Below are 18,403 nucleotides of genomic sequence, written 5' to 3'. Positions count from 1 at the left end.
GCACTATCTACCAACAAGTTGGATTTAATGTTTTATTACAGATCAGCATGTTTAAAACAAGGGAGATTACTTATGTGAGATATATGAATCAATATAGACACAATAAGAATTCCATGTTGAATTTATATTGTACCAGGGATGTGAATGACATGAAATGGTGCTAACAAGCCCTGATGGACTATGCTCACGTTAATAGTGATGTGTTTTCTGATTTCAAGTATCAATAGACTGTGTGACTTAAATGAAGCTTACTACAGTAGTATAGCTTGTATCATAATGTGTGTTCACTGTCTTATTATTATAGCTCTTTTTTCATTGAAGATTAGCATTCTATAAATAAAGTCTCAAATGAAGATCCTCTTTTTATTGGACACTGTTGTGCATGAGATCATGAAGATCCTCTTTTTATTGGACATTGTTGTGCATGAGATCATGAAGATCCTCTTTTTATTGGACATTGTTGTGCATGAGATCATGAAGATCCTCTTTTTATCAGACACTGGTGTGCATGAGATCATGAAGATCCTCTTTTTATTGGACACTGTTGTGCATGAGATCATGAATATCTTCTTTTTATTGGACACTGTTGTGCATGAGATCATGAAGATCCTCTTTTTATTGGACATTGTTGTGCATGAGATCATGAAGATCCTCTTTTTATTGGACACTGTTGTGCATCAGATCAAAAAGATCATCTTTTTTTAAAAAGCATTTTAAAATACTTACAATTATTGAGTCAAAACCAGATTTTGGCCCTTTTCTGGTTCTATCTGCTTTTACCACTGTTTCTGTATTTCCCAATCCAACTTCTACTTTAAGCAGTTTACCAATCTGTGAAGGAAAAAAAAGGAAATTATCTTTGATTTTTTTTTTTAACCTTGCAAGCTTGGATAATATCTAATCTTTCTTTTAAATCTTTTCTAGATTATCTATATAGATGCAATGTAGATAATAATGATGTCTTTGAATGATAATGAATTATAAGTGCAATAACAAAATGTGAAATTGTATGCATACACAATGTATTAAAAAGAAGGGGAAAGAACTTGCTAGATTGCAAAATTGGCAAATTTTAATGTATAGAGTTGTATCCCCTTCAACTCTGCATAATTATTACAACAACAACTTTTTAAACAAGAAAATAGTAAACATTCAGTTTTATAACTCTGAGTGAAATCTTGGTACTGTAATAAGCTTGATAATCTTTATAAAACAATTAACAGATATAAAGCTTACAGAAATAATACTGACAAAGAAAATTCACACTGAACTTTGCAAAACCTGAATAATTTTGAAAGTGAGAGAGAAAGGGAAAAGGGGAGAGACACTTGAACATACAAGCAAAGTAGAAAAGACTGAAAGACATGGTCATTCCTCAAAGTGATATGAACATTACAATCCAAATATCTGCTGTTTTCAAGCCATTAACAGTGAAAATAAATGACTCTTTTAAATAAAATATTCAAAGTCTTTACGGCTGAGAACTGTGCAGCCTTGGATGGGTATTTGGAAAAGTAAAGGCCCTTGCCAAAGTCTCCATGCACCAAATCTGAAACAGATTAATGCATCTAGAAATAAAAATGGGTCAACAATTGAAAGCAATAAAAACACATAATTCAAAAGGTAAATATAGGACTGTTTACTACTGAATAATTTTTAATGGTGCATTTCAAGGTTTGAAATTAGCAGTGTACTGCTTGACAGAGCTAGTAAATTTCCTGTCAAACTAGTAATTTTCATAGTTTCAATAGTTCAATGGCTACTACATTTCCTGTCAGACTAGTAATTTTCATAATTTAAATAGTCCGATGACAAGTACATTTCCTGTCAGACTAGTAATTTTCATAATTTCAATAGTCTGATGACTAGTACATTTCCTGTCAGAGAAGTAATTTTCATAATTTCAATAGTGCAATGGCTAGTAGAGTTTCAATTGTCACCAGTCAGTTCCTGAAGAAAGACTCATGCAGGACTAGTAATTACTCAACTGACTAGTCCTTCTAGCTACATGAAATTTATGTTAAATTTTAGGTTAGTAGTTGTGCTAACATATGCATGACAATTTAATGTATTCGATTTATTGTAATCAAAGGCATGGCTCAGCCCTAGGATGTGCGGGGCCCAAGGCAGCAAAAGTGATGAACAGGGCCCCAAGCAAAGCATAAAGATTAATGGACCACACATGATGGATGAAGGATGATCCCATAAAATCTCCTGGCCAGGTAAGCTAAAAATTGTACATGCCTTTAAGTCTTTATTTAAGATGTCCATGAATTGCTAATGAATTTCTCAATCAATTAATATAGTTACCTCAACATCTGTAAATAATAATCTTGGTCTTCGAGAACACTGAGCATCAACATGGAAAGCTGGGTACCATAATGGAATGCTGCTAAACTAGATTAGTTTTTGTAAAACATGTAAGCCCTGACTGAGTCATAATAATTCAAACATATAATGCACAGAAATGTATAACACTCACCCCAATTTTTGACCCAGGATGAAGTGAGAAGGTTCTGACATATAATGTACATGTGATGCCCTTAATTTTAAAGTACTGTTGATATAATTCCATTTTCACTGTGAAAATAACATTTTGCTAGTTTGGATGCTGAGCTTCCTTTGTTACATGATGTTTGATTGGTTTACAATAAAGCTGTGCACGACTCTCTCTGTTATTTTCTGTTTGTACTTAATTCTTGTATGTGGGTAATTTGGTTAGCTTGTTTCTCTCAGGGTTGGAGTCTCTTGCACAGTCCATGCTGATATTTTGTCCAACTCTCTTGTTCACTCAGATTCAAGATTAAACAGAAGATTTTATGTAAAAGATGAGAATCTATATGTACACTTATTGAGACTAGTATGACACCTCTGAAATATATCTCAGTGTCCAAGCTAAAATTTATTTAGATAATGCATATGTTGGGAACTAGCAACATCTTTAAAAACACTTTGCTGAGTCAATGAAGCATTGATCCCTGTATGGCCCTTCTCGGTCATAATATGATGTGTCATGCCAAGACCACTTTTTAAAACTCCCAAACTCTGAGACACATTTGTGTTTTCAACAACATTATTTTCTATAACCTAAGGGGACAAAAACAAAAAAAAGAAAAGAGCCATTTTTTAACCACCACTACACATGTCTGTAGCCTGCATAGACTACAAACATTCCTGCTTAGAGTCCATGTAGAACTACTCTTGGGGCAGTTTATACTGCTGATTGAGTCAATTAAAAGAAAGGCGTTCAGAAATAGGCAACCTTCATTTCACCTAACTGGCTGAGAATAGCTATGAAAATGCCATGACAAGTCCTTTAAACAATACTGTGGGACAACCCATTAGGCCAATCTGCATAGGTAATGTAAATGAGGTGGTACAACCCATTTCGTTGAATTTACCTACAATCATAAAGGTGCATGTTGAAAAACAAGTTATTACCCATAGTTGCCTTGAATGCCTCTAAATATAAAATGCAAAACATGGTTGTTTTGGCAATTGGAACAGTGTACAAGTGGGGTTTTTTTTAAAGGCAAAATGTCAAAATGCAGCTGTTATAAGGAGAAGACGAACTATGTGCAAATAAACAAAGCCCAGCAAAGCTAAATTTCATTAACTCGTAGATGGAGTTTGACTTTGTGAAGCGCAGCAGCATGGGAAGTGCTGATAAATATTCTAAAAAGAAGATCTTTGGGGAAGTAACATTCAGCCTCAAATTAGTGATATGATGACACAAACAACATTTGTATTACCTTCAACCCAACCCTTTGAATTACTGAAAGCATCAAAGACAGCATCTAATTTAGAAATTTTCCCCTGTCTGGTGGATATTAAAGACAGAAATTTTGTATATTTTGTTTTAATAAATTTTGTGTGGTTGTGTTAATGTAAGTGTGGGTGCATGTGTGTTGTGATGTTACTGGACAATTCTAAGCCTACCAACTAGTTTTGGTTTGTAGGTTAAAATTAAATGCTTCAAAGAAAACAAATGTTATTTTCTTTTTTATCAGATTTGAATTTCCAGTAATTTTATATAGGTTTATATGATAAAATAACTTATTCTTAATTGGAAAGTGAAGCTTTCTTAGGTCATGTGCACTGACCTCCCCTTGGGACTTCAAAACACTTTTTTTTAGTCCTCTAAACCACCCAAACACTGTCAGGGTATATGTCAGTTATGATGGTTACATAGAAGAAAGTACATATATATGGATAGATATATAAATTAAGATGCAAATGATGCATGCAGTGGGAGAATACAAACTGAATTCAAAGTAATAAATAGGGTCTTCTATTTCAGAAGCCCATTACTCTATGAGTAAATACAATGGGAAGACAAATCTGACCTGCTTCAGAGAAACCCTGCTTGAGGATTGTCTGTAGTGTTTCAGGTCTCTCTAAAGATCCACAGAAATACAGGTCAATGATCATGGTGGGATCCTGCAACTCTTGCACTCTATGGCTGTATTTCTTCTTTACCTCCTCTGGTAGTAGGGCCTGCAATTATTGGGACAGGTAAATATTTCCATGATAATGGGTACTGCAAGTTCAAAAGTGCGAGAATCATACTGTAAAAGCATTATATATCTGATATTGATATCCATTGTTAGTAAAATACAGTCTTGCATATTATGCTCAGAGTGCATTAAAGCTATCATACATGATGCTGCCAATATGATGCAATTAATGGGCATAGTGCCAGGTAAAACAGGGGGCCATAACTCCATAAAGTTCTAAGAGAAAATAGTGAAAATCAAACTGGCCTATATTTGTAAAATAAAACCATAAAAACAAATCCAGCTTCAATCCATGAAGAACTTCAAAAGTTATTGAGCAGAAATTGGATAGCAGGGTTCTAAGTTGAACAGGGCCAATAATTCTTTAAAACTTTAGTTAAAGTGGATGAAAATCAAACTTGATCTAGGTCTTCTTAACATGAAGTCTTGTACCAAATTTTATTTCAATCCAAGAAGTCTTTTAATGGTTACTGAGTGGAAACAAACATGAAGGGCAAAGTTATAAGGCAACTGTATACGATTTTGCTGGAAAATGGTAAAAATCAAAACTGGATCCAGATCTTTTCTAATGTAAAGTTCCATAGGAAATTCCACTCCAGTTTATAAAGTCCTTCCAAAACTATTGAGCAGAAATGAACCAAAACCAAGAGCAGATCTGTAAGTCAAACAACGGCCATACCTCCATAAAACTATGGCAAAAAAATCCAATGGAATTTTATCTTGATCTACATTTATGACTTCTTAAAATTTGATTTCAATCCATTAAAGCCTCTGAATGTAATTCAGCAGAAATAAAGCTGTGTTAAGTCAAACTGGTGTTATGACTCTATGGTCTTATACTAAGCAACAGAAAAGCTGTGTTAAGTCAAACTCATGCTATAACTCTATGGTCTTGTACTAAGCCACAGAAAAGCTGTGTTAAGTCAAACTTGTGTTATGACTCTATGGTCTTGTACTAAGCCACAGAAAAGCTGTGTTAAGTCAAACTGGTGTTATGACTCTATGGTCTTGTACTAAGCCACAGAAAAGCTGTGTTAAGTCAAACTGGTGTTATGACTCTATGGTCTTGTACTAAGCAACAGAAAAGCTGTGTTAAGTCAAACTGGTGTTATGACTCTATGGTCTTGTACTAGGCAACATAAAAGCTGTGTTAAGTAAAACTGGTGTTATGACTCTATGGTCTTATACTAAGCAACACAAAAGAGCAAAAAACCAACAAGTTTTGTAAAATTCAACAGATAACTTTCCCAAGACTACAAAGTGAAAATTTAAAAAGAACACATAGTGTTGTGAATTAAATTCCAAACAATCCAAAAGTTTTATCACCAGTATTAATAAATAAAATTTTAATTAAATCCCAGTGGTGTTCTAAAAAAATCTTCAACTCTAAATGTATTGATGTGCCTGTAGTGGCCTGTCACATGGAGATATGCTAAGTCTTTAGATGAACCACAATAATATAATCCAAACATGTTCTTGTCTAAAATTACATTAATTCAAAATGAATGTTTCTGTCCAAGAATATTACTGAGCACTTTGTAATTCCAGAAAATAATATTCTGAATAAATAAATCCACCCAAATCATAAAGTGAACCTGACAATACCAATGATTCTGCTTCTGATGTTGTCACAAGAATGAATAATTTTTCAAGTATACAAGATTATGTAGAAAACAAGATTATATAGAAAACTAAGACAAAAAAGTAGAGCTATAGATATAATTCCAAAGTTCATTTCTAGTAAATTTTAAGTTGTAAACAGATAAAATCTGTTATTAAAACTATAATAACAAACATGGAAACATCAGGTACAACAGGAACTTCATGGGGGAATTCCAGTATTCTAGACCCAAACCCAAATATACATGTTTACCTTAATAATAATCTAATCCACAATCATAGGAAAAATATTAGCTATGTATTCTTTTGTCCACAAAACAAATGTTACTGGTCAGGTACAAAATGAACTTAATTTTGAACAAGGTCAAGTCTAAAATACAGTTATACATAACACATGGTCATGAAGAAAAACTAAAAACAATACAAATTAAATATACATTGCACAGGGGCCATAACTTGGTAATTGAACTTGATTCCCATGTGTTTCATGGAAAGCTTCATACAAAAGTTTTTTTCAATCCAAGAAGTTCTTCATAATTGAAATGAAACAAAATATGTGACAGACAGGGCAGGCAGACATGGATAAACACTATATGGTATGGGAAAAAATGTTGCAATAATGGAAAAGGTATCTATAATGTTCATGAATAATGGACAAAAAGTATCTATAAGGTGGGTTCAATAAGAGAAGAAAAAAAAGTATCTATAATGTGTTAATAACAGAAAAAGTATAAAGTGTATCAGTGATGGAAAAATATCGACAAGAAGAGTCAATAATCGAGAAAGTATAGTGTGCTTTAGTAACTGAAAAATGTATAGATAAAGTGTAAATATAATGGAAAAATGTATACATAAAGTGTGAATATAATGGAAATATATATATATATATATATATATATATATATATATATATATATATATATATATATATATATATATATATATAAAGTGTAAATATAATGGAAAAATGTATATATAGTGTAAATATAATGGAAAATATATATATAAAATGTAATTATAATGGAAAAATATACGTTAGTCAAAAAAGTATATAATATATAATAACTGAAAAAAGTATTATATGTATTGATAATAGAAAAAATCTATAATGAACTTCATTAATGGAAAAAAATTATCCAAAAGGTGTCAAAATGTGGAAAAAGTATCTATAAGGTGTTTTAGTAATGGAAACATGTATTAGGTATATAAATAACAGGAAACAGTATCTATAAGGTGTTTTAGTAATGGAATCATGATTTAGGTATGTAAATAACAGGAAAAAGTATCTATAAGGTGTTTTAGTAATGGAAACATATGATTTAGGTATGTAAATAACAGGAAAAAGTATCTATAAGGTGTTTTAGTAATGGAAACATATGATTTAGGTATGTAAATAACAGGAAAAAGTATCTATAAGGTGTTTTAGTAATGGAAAGGTATCTATTAGGTATGTAAATAACAGGAAAAAGTATCTGTAAGGTGTTTTAGTAATGGAAATGAATATATTAGGTATGTAAATAACAGGAAAAAGTATCTATAAGGTGTTTTAGTAATGGAAATGAATATATTAGGTATGTAAATAACAGGAAAAGTATCTATAAGGTGTTTTAGTAATGGAAATGTATATATTAGGTATGTAAATAACAGGAAAAAGTATCTATAAGGTGTTTTAGTAATGGAAATGAATATATTAGGTATGTAAATAACAGGAAAAAGTATCTGTAAGGTGTTTTAGTAATGGAAATGAATATATTAGGTATGTAAATAACAGGAAAAAGTATATATAAGGTGTTTTAGTAATGGAAATGAATATATTAGGTATGTAAATAACAGGAAAAGTATCTATAAGGTGTTTTAGTAATGGAAATGTATATATTAGGTATGTAAATAACAGGAAAAAGTATCTATAAGGTGTTTTAGTAATGGAAATGAATATATTAGGTATGTAAATAACAGGAAAAAGTATCTATAAGGTGTTTTAGTAATGGAAATGAATATATTAGGTATGTAAATAACAGGAAAAGTATCTATAAGGTGTTTTAGTAATGGAAATGTATATATTAGGTATGTAAATAACAGGAAAAAGTATCTATAAGGTGTTTTAGTAATAGAAATGAATATATTAGGTATGTAAATAACAGGAAAAGTATCTATAAGGTGTTTTAGTAATGGAAATGTATAAACATGTATTAGGTATGCAAATAACAGGAAAAAGTATCTATAAGGTGTTTTAGTAATGGAAATGAATATATTAGGTATGTAAATAACAGGAAAAGTATCTATAAGGTGTTTTAGTAATAGAAATGAATATATTAGGTATGTAAATAACAGGAAAAGTATCTATAAGGTGTTTTAGTAATAGAAATGAATATATTAGGTATGTAAATAACAGGAAAAAGTATCTAAAGAATGTCAATAATGATAAAGTATCTGTAAGGTGTGTCAATAATGAAAAAAATATCTATAAGGTCTGTCAATAATGGAAAAAATATCTATAAGGTCTGTCAATAATGGAAAAAAGTATTGATAAGTTGTGTCAGTAACAGAAAAAAGTGTATATAAGGTATGTCAGTAATGGAAAGAACTATCTATAAAGTGCATCAGTAATGGAAAAAAGTCCCCTTCGAGTGTCTGTCAATAATAGAAACAAAAATATGTACATGGAGTGTTATCAATGGAAGAAAGCATTTAAAAATGTGTCAATAGCAGGAAAAAGTATCTACAAGTTGTGTCCGTAACAGAAAATAAGTATCTATAAGCTGTGTCAATAGAAAAAAAGAAGTATGTATAAAGTGTTTCAATAACAAAAAAGTATCCATAAAGGATGTCAACAACTGTATCAAAGTATCTATAAAGTGTGTCAATAACAAAAAAGATGTATCTCTAAGGTTTGTAACTAACAAAAAAGGTGTATCCATAAAGTGTGTAAGTAACAGAAAAGATGTATCCATCAAGTGTGTCAATAACAGAAAAAATGTATCTATAAGGTGCGTCAATAACAGAAAAGAAGTATCTCTAAGGTTTGTCACTAACAAAAAAGGTGTATATAAGGTGTGTCAATAATAGAAAAGAAGTATCCATCAGGTGTGTCCATAACAGAAAAGAAGTATCTATAAGGTGTGTCAATAACAGAAAAGAAGTATCCATCAAGTGTGTAAATAACAGAAAAGAACTATCTATAAGGTATGTCAATAAAAGAAAAGAAGTATCCATCAAGTGTGTCAATAACAGAAAAGAAGTATCCATCAAGTGTCAATAACAGAAAAAAGGTATGTATAAGGTGTGTCAGTAACAGAAAAGAAGTATATATAAGGCATGAAAATAACAGAAAATAAGTATCTATAAGGTGTGTCACTAACAGAGAAGAAGTATCCATCAAGTGTGTCACTAACAGAAAAGAAGTATCCATCAAGTGTATCAGTAACAGAAGATAAGTATCTATAAGGTGTGTTAATTATCAGAAAAGAAAAAATCTCTAACATGTGTCAATAACAGAATCTCTAAAGTGTGACAATAACAGAAAAGTATCTATAAAGTGTGACAATAACAGAAAAGTATCTATAAAGTGGGTCAATAACAGAAAAGTATCTATAAAGTGTGACAATAACAGAAAGAAGGTATCTATAAAGTGTGACAATAACAGAAAGAAGGTATCTATAAAGTGTGACAATAACAGAAAAGTATCTATAAAGTGTGACAATAACAGAAAAGTATCTATAAAGTGTGACAATAACAGAAAAGTATCTATAAAGTGGGTCAATATCAGAAAAGTATCTATAAAGTGTGACAATAACAGAAAGAAGGTATCTATAAAGTGTGACAATAATAGAAAGAAGGTATCTATAAAGTGTGACAATAACAGAAAAGTATCTATAAAGTGTGACAATAACAGAAAAGTATCTATAAAGTGTGACAATAACAGAAGAGTATCTATAAAGTGTGACAATAACAGAAAGAAGGTATCTATAAAGTGTGACAATAACAGAAAAGTATCTATAAAGTGTGACAATAACAGAAAGAAGGTATCTATAAAGTGTGACAATAACAGAAAAGTATCTATAAAGTGTGACAATAACAGAAAAGTATCTATAAAGTGTGACAATAACAGAAAAGTATCTACAAAGTGGGTCAATAACAGAAAGAAGGTATCTATAAAGTGTGACAATAACAGAAAGAAGGTATCTATAAAGTGTGACAATAACAGAAAAGTATCTATAAAGTGTGACAATAACAGAAAAGTATCTATAAAGTGTGACAATAACAGAAAGAAGGTATCTATAAAGTGTGACAATAACAGAAAAGTATCTATAAAGTGTGACAATAACAGAAAGAAGGTATCTATAAAGTGTGACAATAACAGAAAAGTATCTATAAAGTGTGACAATAACAGAAAGAAGGTATCTATAAAGTGTGACAATAACAGAAAGGTATCTATAAAGTGTGACAATAACAGAAAAGTATCTATAAAGTGTGACAATAACAGAAAAGTATCTATAAAGTGTGACAATAACAGAAAAGTATCTATAAAGTGGGTCAATATCAGAAAGAAGGTATCTATAAAGTGTGACAATAACAGAAAAGTATCTATCAAGTGTGACAATAACAGAAAAGTATCTATAAAGTGGGTCAATAACAGAAAGAAGGTATCTATAAAGTGTGACAATAACAGAAAGAAGGTATCTATAAAGTGTGACAATAACAGAAAAGTATCTATAAAGTGTGACAATAACAGAAAGAAGGTATCTATAAAGTGTGACAATAACAGAAAGGTATCTATAAAGTGTGACAATAACAGAAAAGTATCTATAAAGTGTGACAATAACAGAAAAGTATCTATAAAGTGTGACAATAACAGAAAAGTATCTATAAAGTGGGTCAATATCAGAAAGAAGGTATCTATAAAGTGTGACAATAACAGAAAAGTATCTATAAAGTGTGACAATAACAGAAAAGTATCTATAAAGTGGGTCAATAACAGAAAGAAGGTATCTATAAAGTGTGACAATAACAGAAAGAAGGTATCTGTAAAGTGTGACAATAACAGAAAAGTATCTATAAAGTGTGACAATAACAGAAAAGTATCTATAAAGTGGGTCAATAACAGAAAAGTATCTATAAAGTGTGACAATAACAGAAAGAAGGTATCTATAAAGTGTGACAATAACAGAAAAGTATCTATAAAGTGTGACAATAACAGAAAGAAGGTATCTATAAAGTGTGACAATAACAGAAAGAAGGTATCTATAAAGTGTGACAATAACAGAAAGAAGGTATCTATAAAGTGTGACAATAACAGAAAAGTATCTATAAAGTGTGACAATAACAGAAAGAAGGTATCTATAAAGTGTGACAATAACAGAAAAGTATCTATAAAGTGTGACAATAACAGAAAGAAGGTATCTATAAAGTGTGACAATAACAGAAAGAAGGTATCTATAAAGTGTGACAATAACAGAAAGAAGGTATCTATAAAGTGTGACAATAACAGAAAAGTATCTATAAAGTGTGACAATAACAGAAAAGTATCTATAAAGTGTGACAATAACAGAAAAGTATCTATAAAGTGTGACAATAACAGAAAAGTATCTATAAAGTGTGACAATAACGGAAAAGTATCTATAAAGTGTGACAATAACAGAAAAGTATCTATAAAGTGTGACAATAACGGAAAAGTATCTATAAAGTGGGTCAATAACAGAAAGAAGGTATCTATAAAGTCAGCATATATGCTGACATATCAGGGTCTATGTTGCCTGATTTATTCATTACTCCTAACAAACTGCATAAATCCACATCTGCCATCATATTATGCAATGGCAGATTTGGGTCTGTGTAGTCTGCAGTTGAACATGACTTGTAAGTGTGTATATATGGTCTATAAATTGAAAATGACCAGTTAAACATTAATTGCATTTTCCCTATTTTTTTAATTCTTACACATAAAAGATATACCAATGCATTTATGTAAAGAAATATTACCACCACGAAAAGCAATATCAGGATATATTTAGATAAGTTGTTTGTACTGCTGCCAAAGAAGCATTCTGTGACAAATCAATAAATGAAAACTGTACAATCACAATTGTGACAAATGCATGTGACAAATTAATAAGTGAAAACTACCGACACATATGTGACAAATCAATAAGTGAAAACTGTACTGTCACATGTGTGACAAATCAATAAGTGAAAACTGCAATCACATGTGACAAATCAGTAAGTGAAAACTACTGTCACATATGTGATAAATCAATAAGTAAAAACTGTACAATCACAATTTTGACAAATCAATAAGTGAAAACTACAATTGCATGTGACAAATCAATAAGTGAAAACTACTGTCACATATGTGACAAATCAATAAGTGAAAACTGTACTATCACATGAGACAAATCAATAAGTGAAAACTGTACAATCACATGACAAATCAATAAGTGAAAACTGTACAATCACATATGTGACAATCAGTAAGTGAAAACTACTATCGCATGTGACAAACCAATAAGTGAAAACTGTACAAGTATATATGTGAAGACCCTGTTTTAGCTTAAGTATTTCGACTTGCAACAGTTTGCTTGCATATTAAGTTATGTCCTCATTCACTGCAATGTTAAATATTATGTTGCTTTTTTTAATTTGGGGCTGATTGTTTTTGTCTATTCAAATTAAAAAAATGCATACATGGAGACATTTACTTAAATTAAATTTGGATTTGTTAATTATTATGTAAAGACTTGATGACTTTGATATGGCAAGTCCTGTTCTGTATCATGTTCTTTGTCAACTTGCTGTATTCAAGAGCACCTGGATGACAATGGATAGAAATGACACATACTGTTTTATGTCAAAATTTTTAAAACTATTCTACAGGTTTAATTATCCACAACCTACCATAGCTGCAACAAATACCATTTTTCCTATTTTAATAAATTGTTTGAATGCATAGAGATATAATTTGAACATTTGTCAGTCTTAATATACCAGTAATTATCAAATCCATCATTTTTTAAAATCTACTTTACTACTTAATGACCCTCACCCCACCAAACTGTGTTGAAAACACTGTAAGCTCAGTCCTCTACACCTAATTACACCTGTATATGGCACTTTTTGCAGTCTTGCATAAAATATTTTGAGATTCAAACTAAAAATCAAATTAATGTAGCTATTATTTTCCCTGTTTATCTTCAGAGTTGAAAGATAGAGTAAATAAGGGCAGTAACTCTTCATTTCTTGTCTGACTAAATGCAGAAACTATCCCCAAAACATTAACTGGGATGCTATTTATTCACAACGAAAATCACATAAATATGTAGCCAATTTAATTTAATTAAATGTGGATAACTTGATTACTATGTAAAGGTTAGCTTACTCTGATATGGCAATTACTCTTCTGTACCATGTTCTTTATCAAGTGGCTGTATTCAAGAGTGCCTGGATGACACTGAATAGAAATGGCAACATTGTGATCAATGTGACCATTCAGAATTTGACACTGCCATTACCTTGAGAATTACCTTGAGAGTGGAAGTTCGAATTTCAGGTGATTTAGAAAGTCTGAAGTAGTTTCCTTCCAGACTACTTAAATGTTTCATCGTGTTGTGACTAGTAAAAAAATAAATATTTTGTAATTCCAATTTTTCAAATACTTATTGATGAAGAAATATTCCAACTCTGAATGTTCAATTATTCATTTCAGCTCTATAACCTTCTGCTTCCTTTGGTCATTTGCTTTTTTTTTCTTGTCAAAAATGTCTTGACGGGTCTCGACACTTGTTTTCTGTGCAATTACTTGCAAGGTGGTGAGATGCAGAAAGCCATATAGAATCTTGTAAACTTATAACAGAAACCAATACTGGGACATATGATGCATGTGTGTGTATATGTATGTATAGGATTGAACAGCACATCAGCACACTCCTGACTATAGAGGGCAGAGTAAGTCTAGATCTCATTCTCCACCATCTTAAAAAAGCATACAAAACATAAATTACGGCAAAAAGAGCAAAACATATTTTTGAAAAAGTCTATTTTTTAAATATAAACCACACTTTTAAATGTCCAGGGCCTCCTCAGCTGGAACATCATCATTGAATACATCCAAGGCATAATGGTTGCCCAGTCACCTACTACAACATTTTGGAGTGTGCATCCTATTCTAAGCCCACAAGGGAAGTTAGATGACATAAAGAAAATTTTATTGTCCACAATTTATATCAGGTTCATTTCATCTTCATACAATACAATCTATCATTCATCATTATGACACATCCTAACAATATATTACTATTTCCAAATAAAAATAAAATACCTCCTAATGATTATGACTTCATTCCAAGCCTGCATATTACTTTGAAATACTTTGTCTCTTACCTTTGAGATTGTGGTGATCTCATAATTCCCTGAGCAGCTTTTGTCTAGTCTCATGGCTTGTTTAAAGTGGTCTGACGCATCATAGAAAAACTTGGCATCCTTGATGTGATCATATGGCTCCCCCTGATCAATGTCTTCCGATGACGGGAAGGAAAGGTATCTACTCTCACCTGGAATCATCAAGAGCTTTATCTGACTACACAAAACTGCAAAGCTGTATGATTTTGGCCCATCTGACACAATCACATCATTGCTGCAAAATGTGACCTTGACCTCAAGGTCAAAAGGTTGAGTGCATGTTTCAGAATAAATTGTCTTAGCTTCATTCTGAATCATCCTATGGAGAAACAAATTCTTCAGTGCAAAATGTGACCTTGACCTCAAGGTCAAAAGGTTGAGTGCATGTTTCAGAATAAATTGTCTTAGCTTCATTCTGAATCATCCTATGGAGAAACAAATTCTTCAGTGGGCTAAGGAAATATAAACACAGGAAAACCTTAACACTAATGTTCTATGACCGTGACCTTCACCCAAGTATAAGTACAGAGTAAAGGCAAGATGTGGAGTAAGTCAGCTGTTTTTATTGCTGTCTGTTGATAACATCTTCAGTTGATATACACATTAAGGTTGGTAATTAATGCAGTTTCACAGTCTAACTATAATCCATTTAAACATACTTTTTAGTACCTGTACAACATTTCTAAGTTTCAACTTGAAAGTTGTATTATTCATTTGATTGAAAAAACATTTTGGTGTCCAGAATTTGTCTGTACTATTAAAAATTATTATAAACAAATGGATAATACTGTATCTATGAAAGTGGACAGAATGGATATTTAGGTTAAATACGGTAACTACAAAAATCCATGAATGACCCTTTTTCTCTCATTTTGCATATGTCTTATTCAGTTTGCACATGAGAGAAGTTATGTGGGATATGCCCATCCCACGAGTGTACTCACTGACATTTTATTCAAGTTATGTGGATATGCCCATCCCATGAGTGTACTCACTGACATTTTAGATGGCATAATTATGTGTAAAACCCCATGAATGACTGCAATGTTTCTTCCATTTTTAGTACTGAAAACAGACCTTTTGCCAGCCTGAAAACAGTAATGCTTGTTTACAACAATTGTTTTTGTCTTAAAGAACATTTTATAATCTCCATTTTAAAAATACTGTATTAATAAAGCTACATCCATAACAATCACGTGCTATCTTTCTTTTTAAAACACCACTCTCCCATGGAGAGATGAGACAATAATCCATCATATCATTTGTGTGGGATTGGGAAATTCCATCTTCAAGATCAGAATTTATGGGCAGGAATTTAAAAGTCTCATTCCTGCTCACAAATTCTGACCTTAAGATGGGATTTCCCCATCCAACACCTATGTTGGAATCTATTAATCTTTGAATCTTTCAGTGCAAATAAAGTGCACTGTAACTTCTTGTAATGGCTGTACAAGTCAGGATTCACATATACTGACAACAAATTATGTCTTCTTTCCCCTGGTTTCCATATGTTCTGTCTTGCTTTCATTGCATTTTATTATTGTGACATGAAGTGAAGTTTGAAAAAACCATTAATCCTTTTAAACTGCCAAAAAATGTGTACCATATATGATGAAGCAAAGGTCATGAGATGGAGTGAATGTAATCATTGGTTTAATTCCATGTGATGAGAAATATGTATCAGCCAACAGAATCAGATGAGCTGACCAATATGTGTCCGAAAGCATACATACCCACAATGGTCAGTGTGGAGTGACTGTCTGAGCCACTGTCCTCCCTTGGGGGTTTCTTCTTCCTGAGTGATAGGTCCATTCGGTCCAATTGTCTCTGAAGGTCATCAATCAGCTCCTCTGTGCTTATCTCATCATCTGAAGGGAAAGAATACTGGTGAGGTTGACAAAGGTGCCCATCAGTGTAAAAGGGTTACTTCCCCCTGCCAAGCTTCCAAGTCCTGCCTCTGCCACCAGTTTATAATTTCCTCCCTACTTTCCTTTCTACTCAGCAACATTTATGTTCCTTGATGCAAATCTCCAAAGAAACTCATTATATAATAATAATAATAATAATAATAATAATAATAATAATGATAACAACAATAATAATAATAATAATAATAATAATAATAATAATAATAATAATAAAGTACCTCTTTACATCTAAGCTGCATTAATGAACTAAACTGGAGTGTTGTTTATACCTATGAAACACTAATAAGAAAACATTTAATATTTCATTGTGGCACAAAATAAATTTAGTACTGGTCTGAAGAAAGGTGCATTGAAAATCTCACTTGGTTACACCTGGGCATGTGCAGGGTTTGCAAGCACCCTGGATACAAGCAGCTAGACCCATAATTATTACTCTCTTATATTACATGTTTATGCTCCAATAAACAGTAACACAAGGAAGAGTGAAAATAACAAGCTTTGAAAAATTTAACAAAGTATTTATTTCCCTGGAAAAATACTGTTAAAATTAAAAAATAAGAACTTATGGTTTTAAGAATCAAATCCAAGAATTATCCATGAATAAAATTTTAGAAGTCCTAATAATGAAATGTTCTAATGAATTCAAGTTTGAGTCCTGATGAAGAATCTAAGATGGAAGGCAATGACGTATGCTGTATCCTGTTCAATGTTGTTGTCTATAGTTCCTTGTAGAAACACAAGAAATAATCCAGTGTTTGAATTAATGAAATTTCTTTGTCCAAGAATTCTGTATGAGCACACATATATTTCCAGGAAAAAAGAATTAATCCTTTTGAATCCAAAAAATTTGAATAAACATTAAAATAACTCCAAACTGACACAACAAAAGAACACCTTGACATCGAGTGTTATAAGCCCAGACTGAGATTATTTCTCAAAAACAATGGTTATACAGTAATTTTGAGGTGCAGAATGGGTGCCTGTATGAGGGTCACATGATCATGTTTACATCATGTACTCAAAACATGGTCCTGATGAAAACCAATCATTTTACTCCAAGAATAAAATTTTAAAAAGTTGTTTACTTCAATAAAAGTATTTACAAGCCTAGGGTCATGTATTCAATACAGCCTCAATCTCACTCTTATTATTCCCACAATAAAAACAAATAATAAAGATCTTGCTCACGTGACTGTTACTAATTTTGAAATAAGGTTGGGAACTAGGTCAGCTTTATGTCTTAACTATTGAATCAATCAAGTTCAAACTATTTTCTGAAACAATTTCCAAATCATGTATACAAGATTATATTATAATGGCATGTACAGTAACAATAAATTTTTAAAGCTGACAAACAAACAATAAAATTAAAATAAATATAAATTAAATCAGATATACATAACAACTCACACTTTAAATTTCAAAATGTTTATTCAAATTATTTTGCTGGTATGTACTGCATCAAGCAATGTATTCATTTGAAGCAAACATTCAAATGTGTAATTATTTAGTAAGGTAATTTCTCACAATTTTCACAGGAAGCTTTCAATATGTATATTTAAGCACAAAAAAACATGTCCAGTTTAAATGACCAAAAAGATGTTTACCTGGAGATTCTAATAAATCACTACTGGTCTGACTTGAAGTTTTAGCTGTAGATAGTTGATGTTCCAGAAACTGTTTTTCTGAAAATGATAATTAAAATTATTTGTAAAACTCAGAACATTCATTGTAAATTACTTAAAAATTGAGAACAAATTCAGTTGTAGTATTTTCAAAATAAATTTCTACAAGTCTACACTTTCAGTCAAATCAATAACATGAATGAACTTTAAAAATTTTGATAAGTTGTTTTTCTTAACACCATATTCTATATTGTATTTGTAAAATTTAATGATATTCTCAAGGTGACTGCAGAAATCTGTCCGTGCAGAAAAACCCATTTGT

At 31.3% G+C, this 18,403-nt stretch overlaps 1 protein-coding gene across 2 annotated transcripts in view; it reads right to left on the bottom strand.

Moving 5' to 3' along the window:
- LOC149808100 (uncharacterized) overlaps positions 1-18,403 on the bottom strand; it is an 83,535-nt gene that overhangs the window by 14,126 nt on the left and 51,006 nt on the right. For both annotated transcript variants that reach the window (XM_089973474.1, XM_089973475.1), the window contains exons 11-16: positions 18,064-18,141; positions 16,262-16,396; positions 14,511-14,680; positions 4,347-4,497; positions 1,476-1,549; positions 727-831 (exon numbers count right to left, since the gene is read on the bottom strand). In XM_089973474.1, coding sequence (XP_089829600.1) covers positions 727-831; positions 1,476-1,549; positions 4,347-4,497; positions 14,511-14,680; positions 16,262-16,396; positions 18,064-18,141 — 713 coding nt within the window. The remainder of the gene's footprint in view (positions 1-726; positions 832-1,475; positions 1,550-4,346; positions 4,498-14,510; positions 14,681-16,261; positions 16,397-18,063; positions 18,142-18,403) is intronic.

The sequence above is a fragment of the Sinohyriopsis cumingii genome, chromosome 1, assembly GCF_028554795.1.
Source record: "Sinohyriopsis cumingii isolate HCF-2022 chromosome 1, ASM2855479v2, whole genome shotgun sequence".
Taxonomy (NCBI): domain Eukaryota; kingdom Metazoa; phylum Mollusca; class Bivalvia; order Unionida; family Unionidae; genus Sinohyriopsis; species Sinohyriopsis cumingii.
The sequence above is the reverse complement of the archived record's forward strand: the minus strand, read 5'-3'. Positions and strand labels throughout refer to the sequence as shown.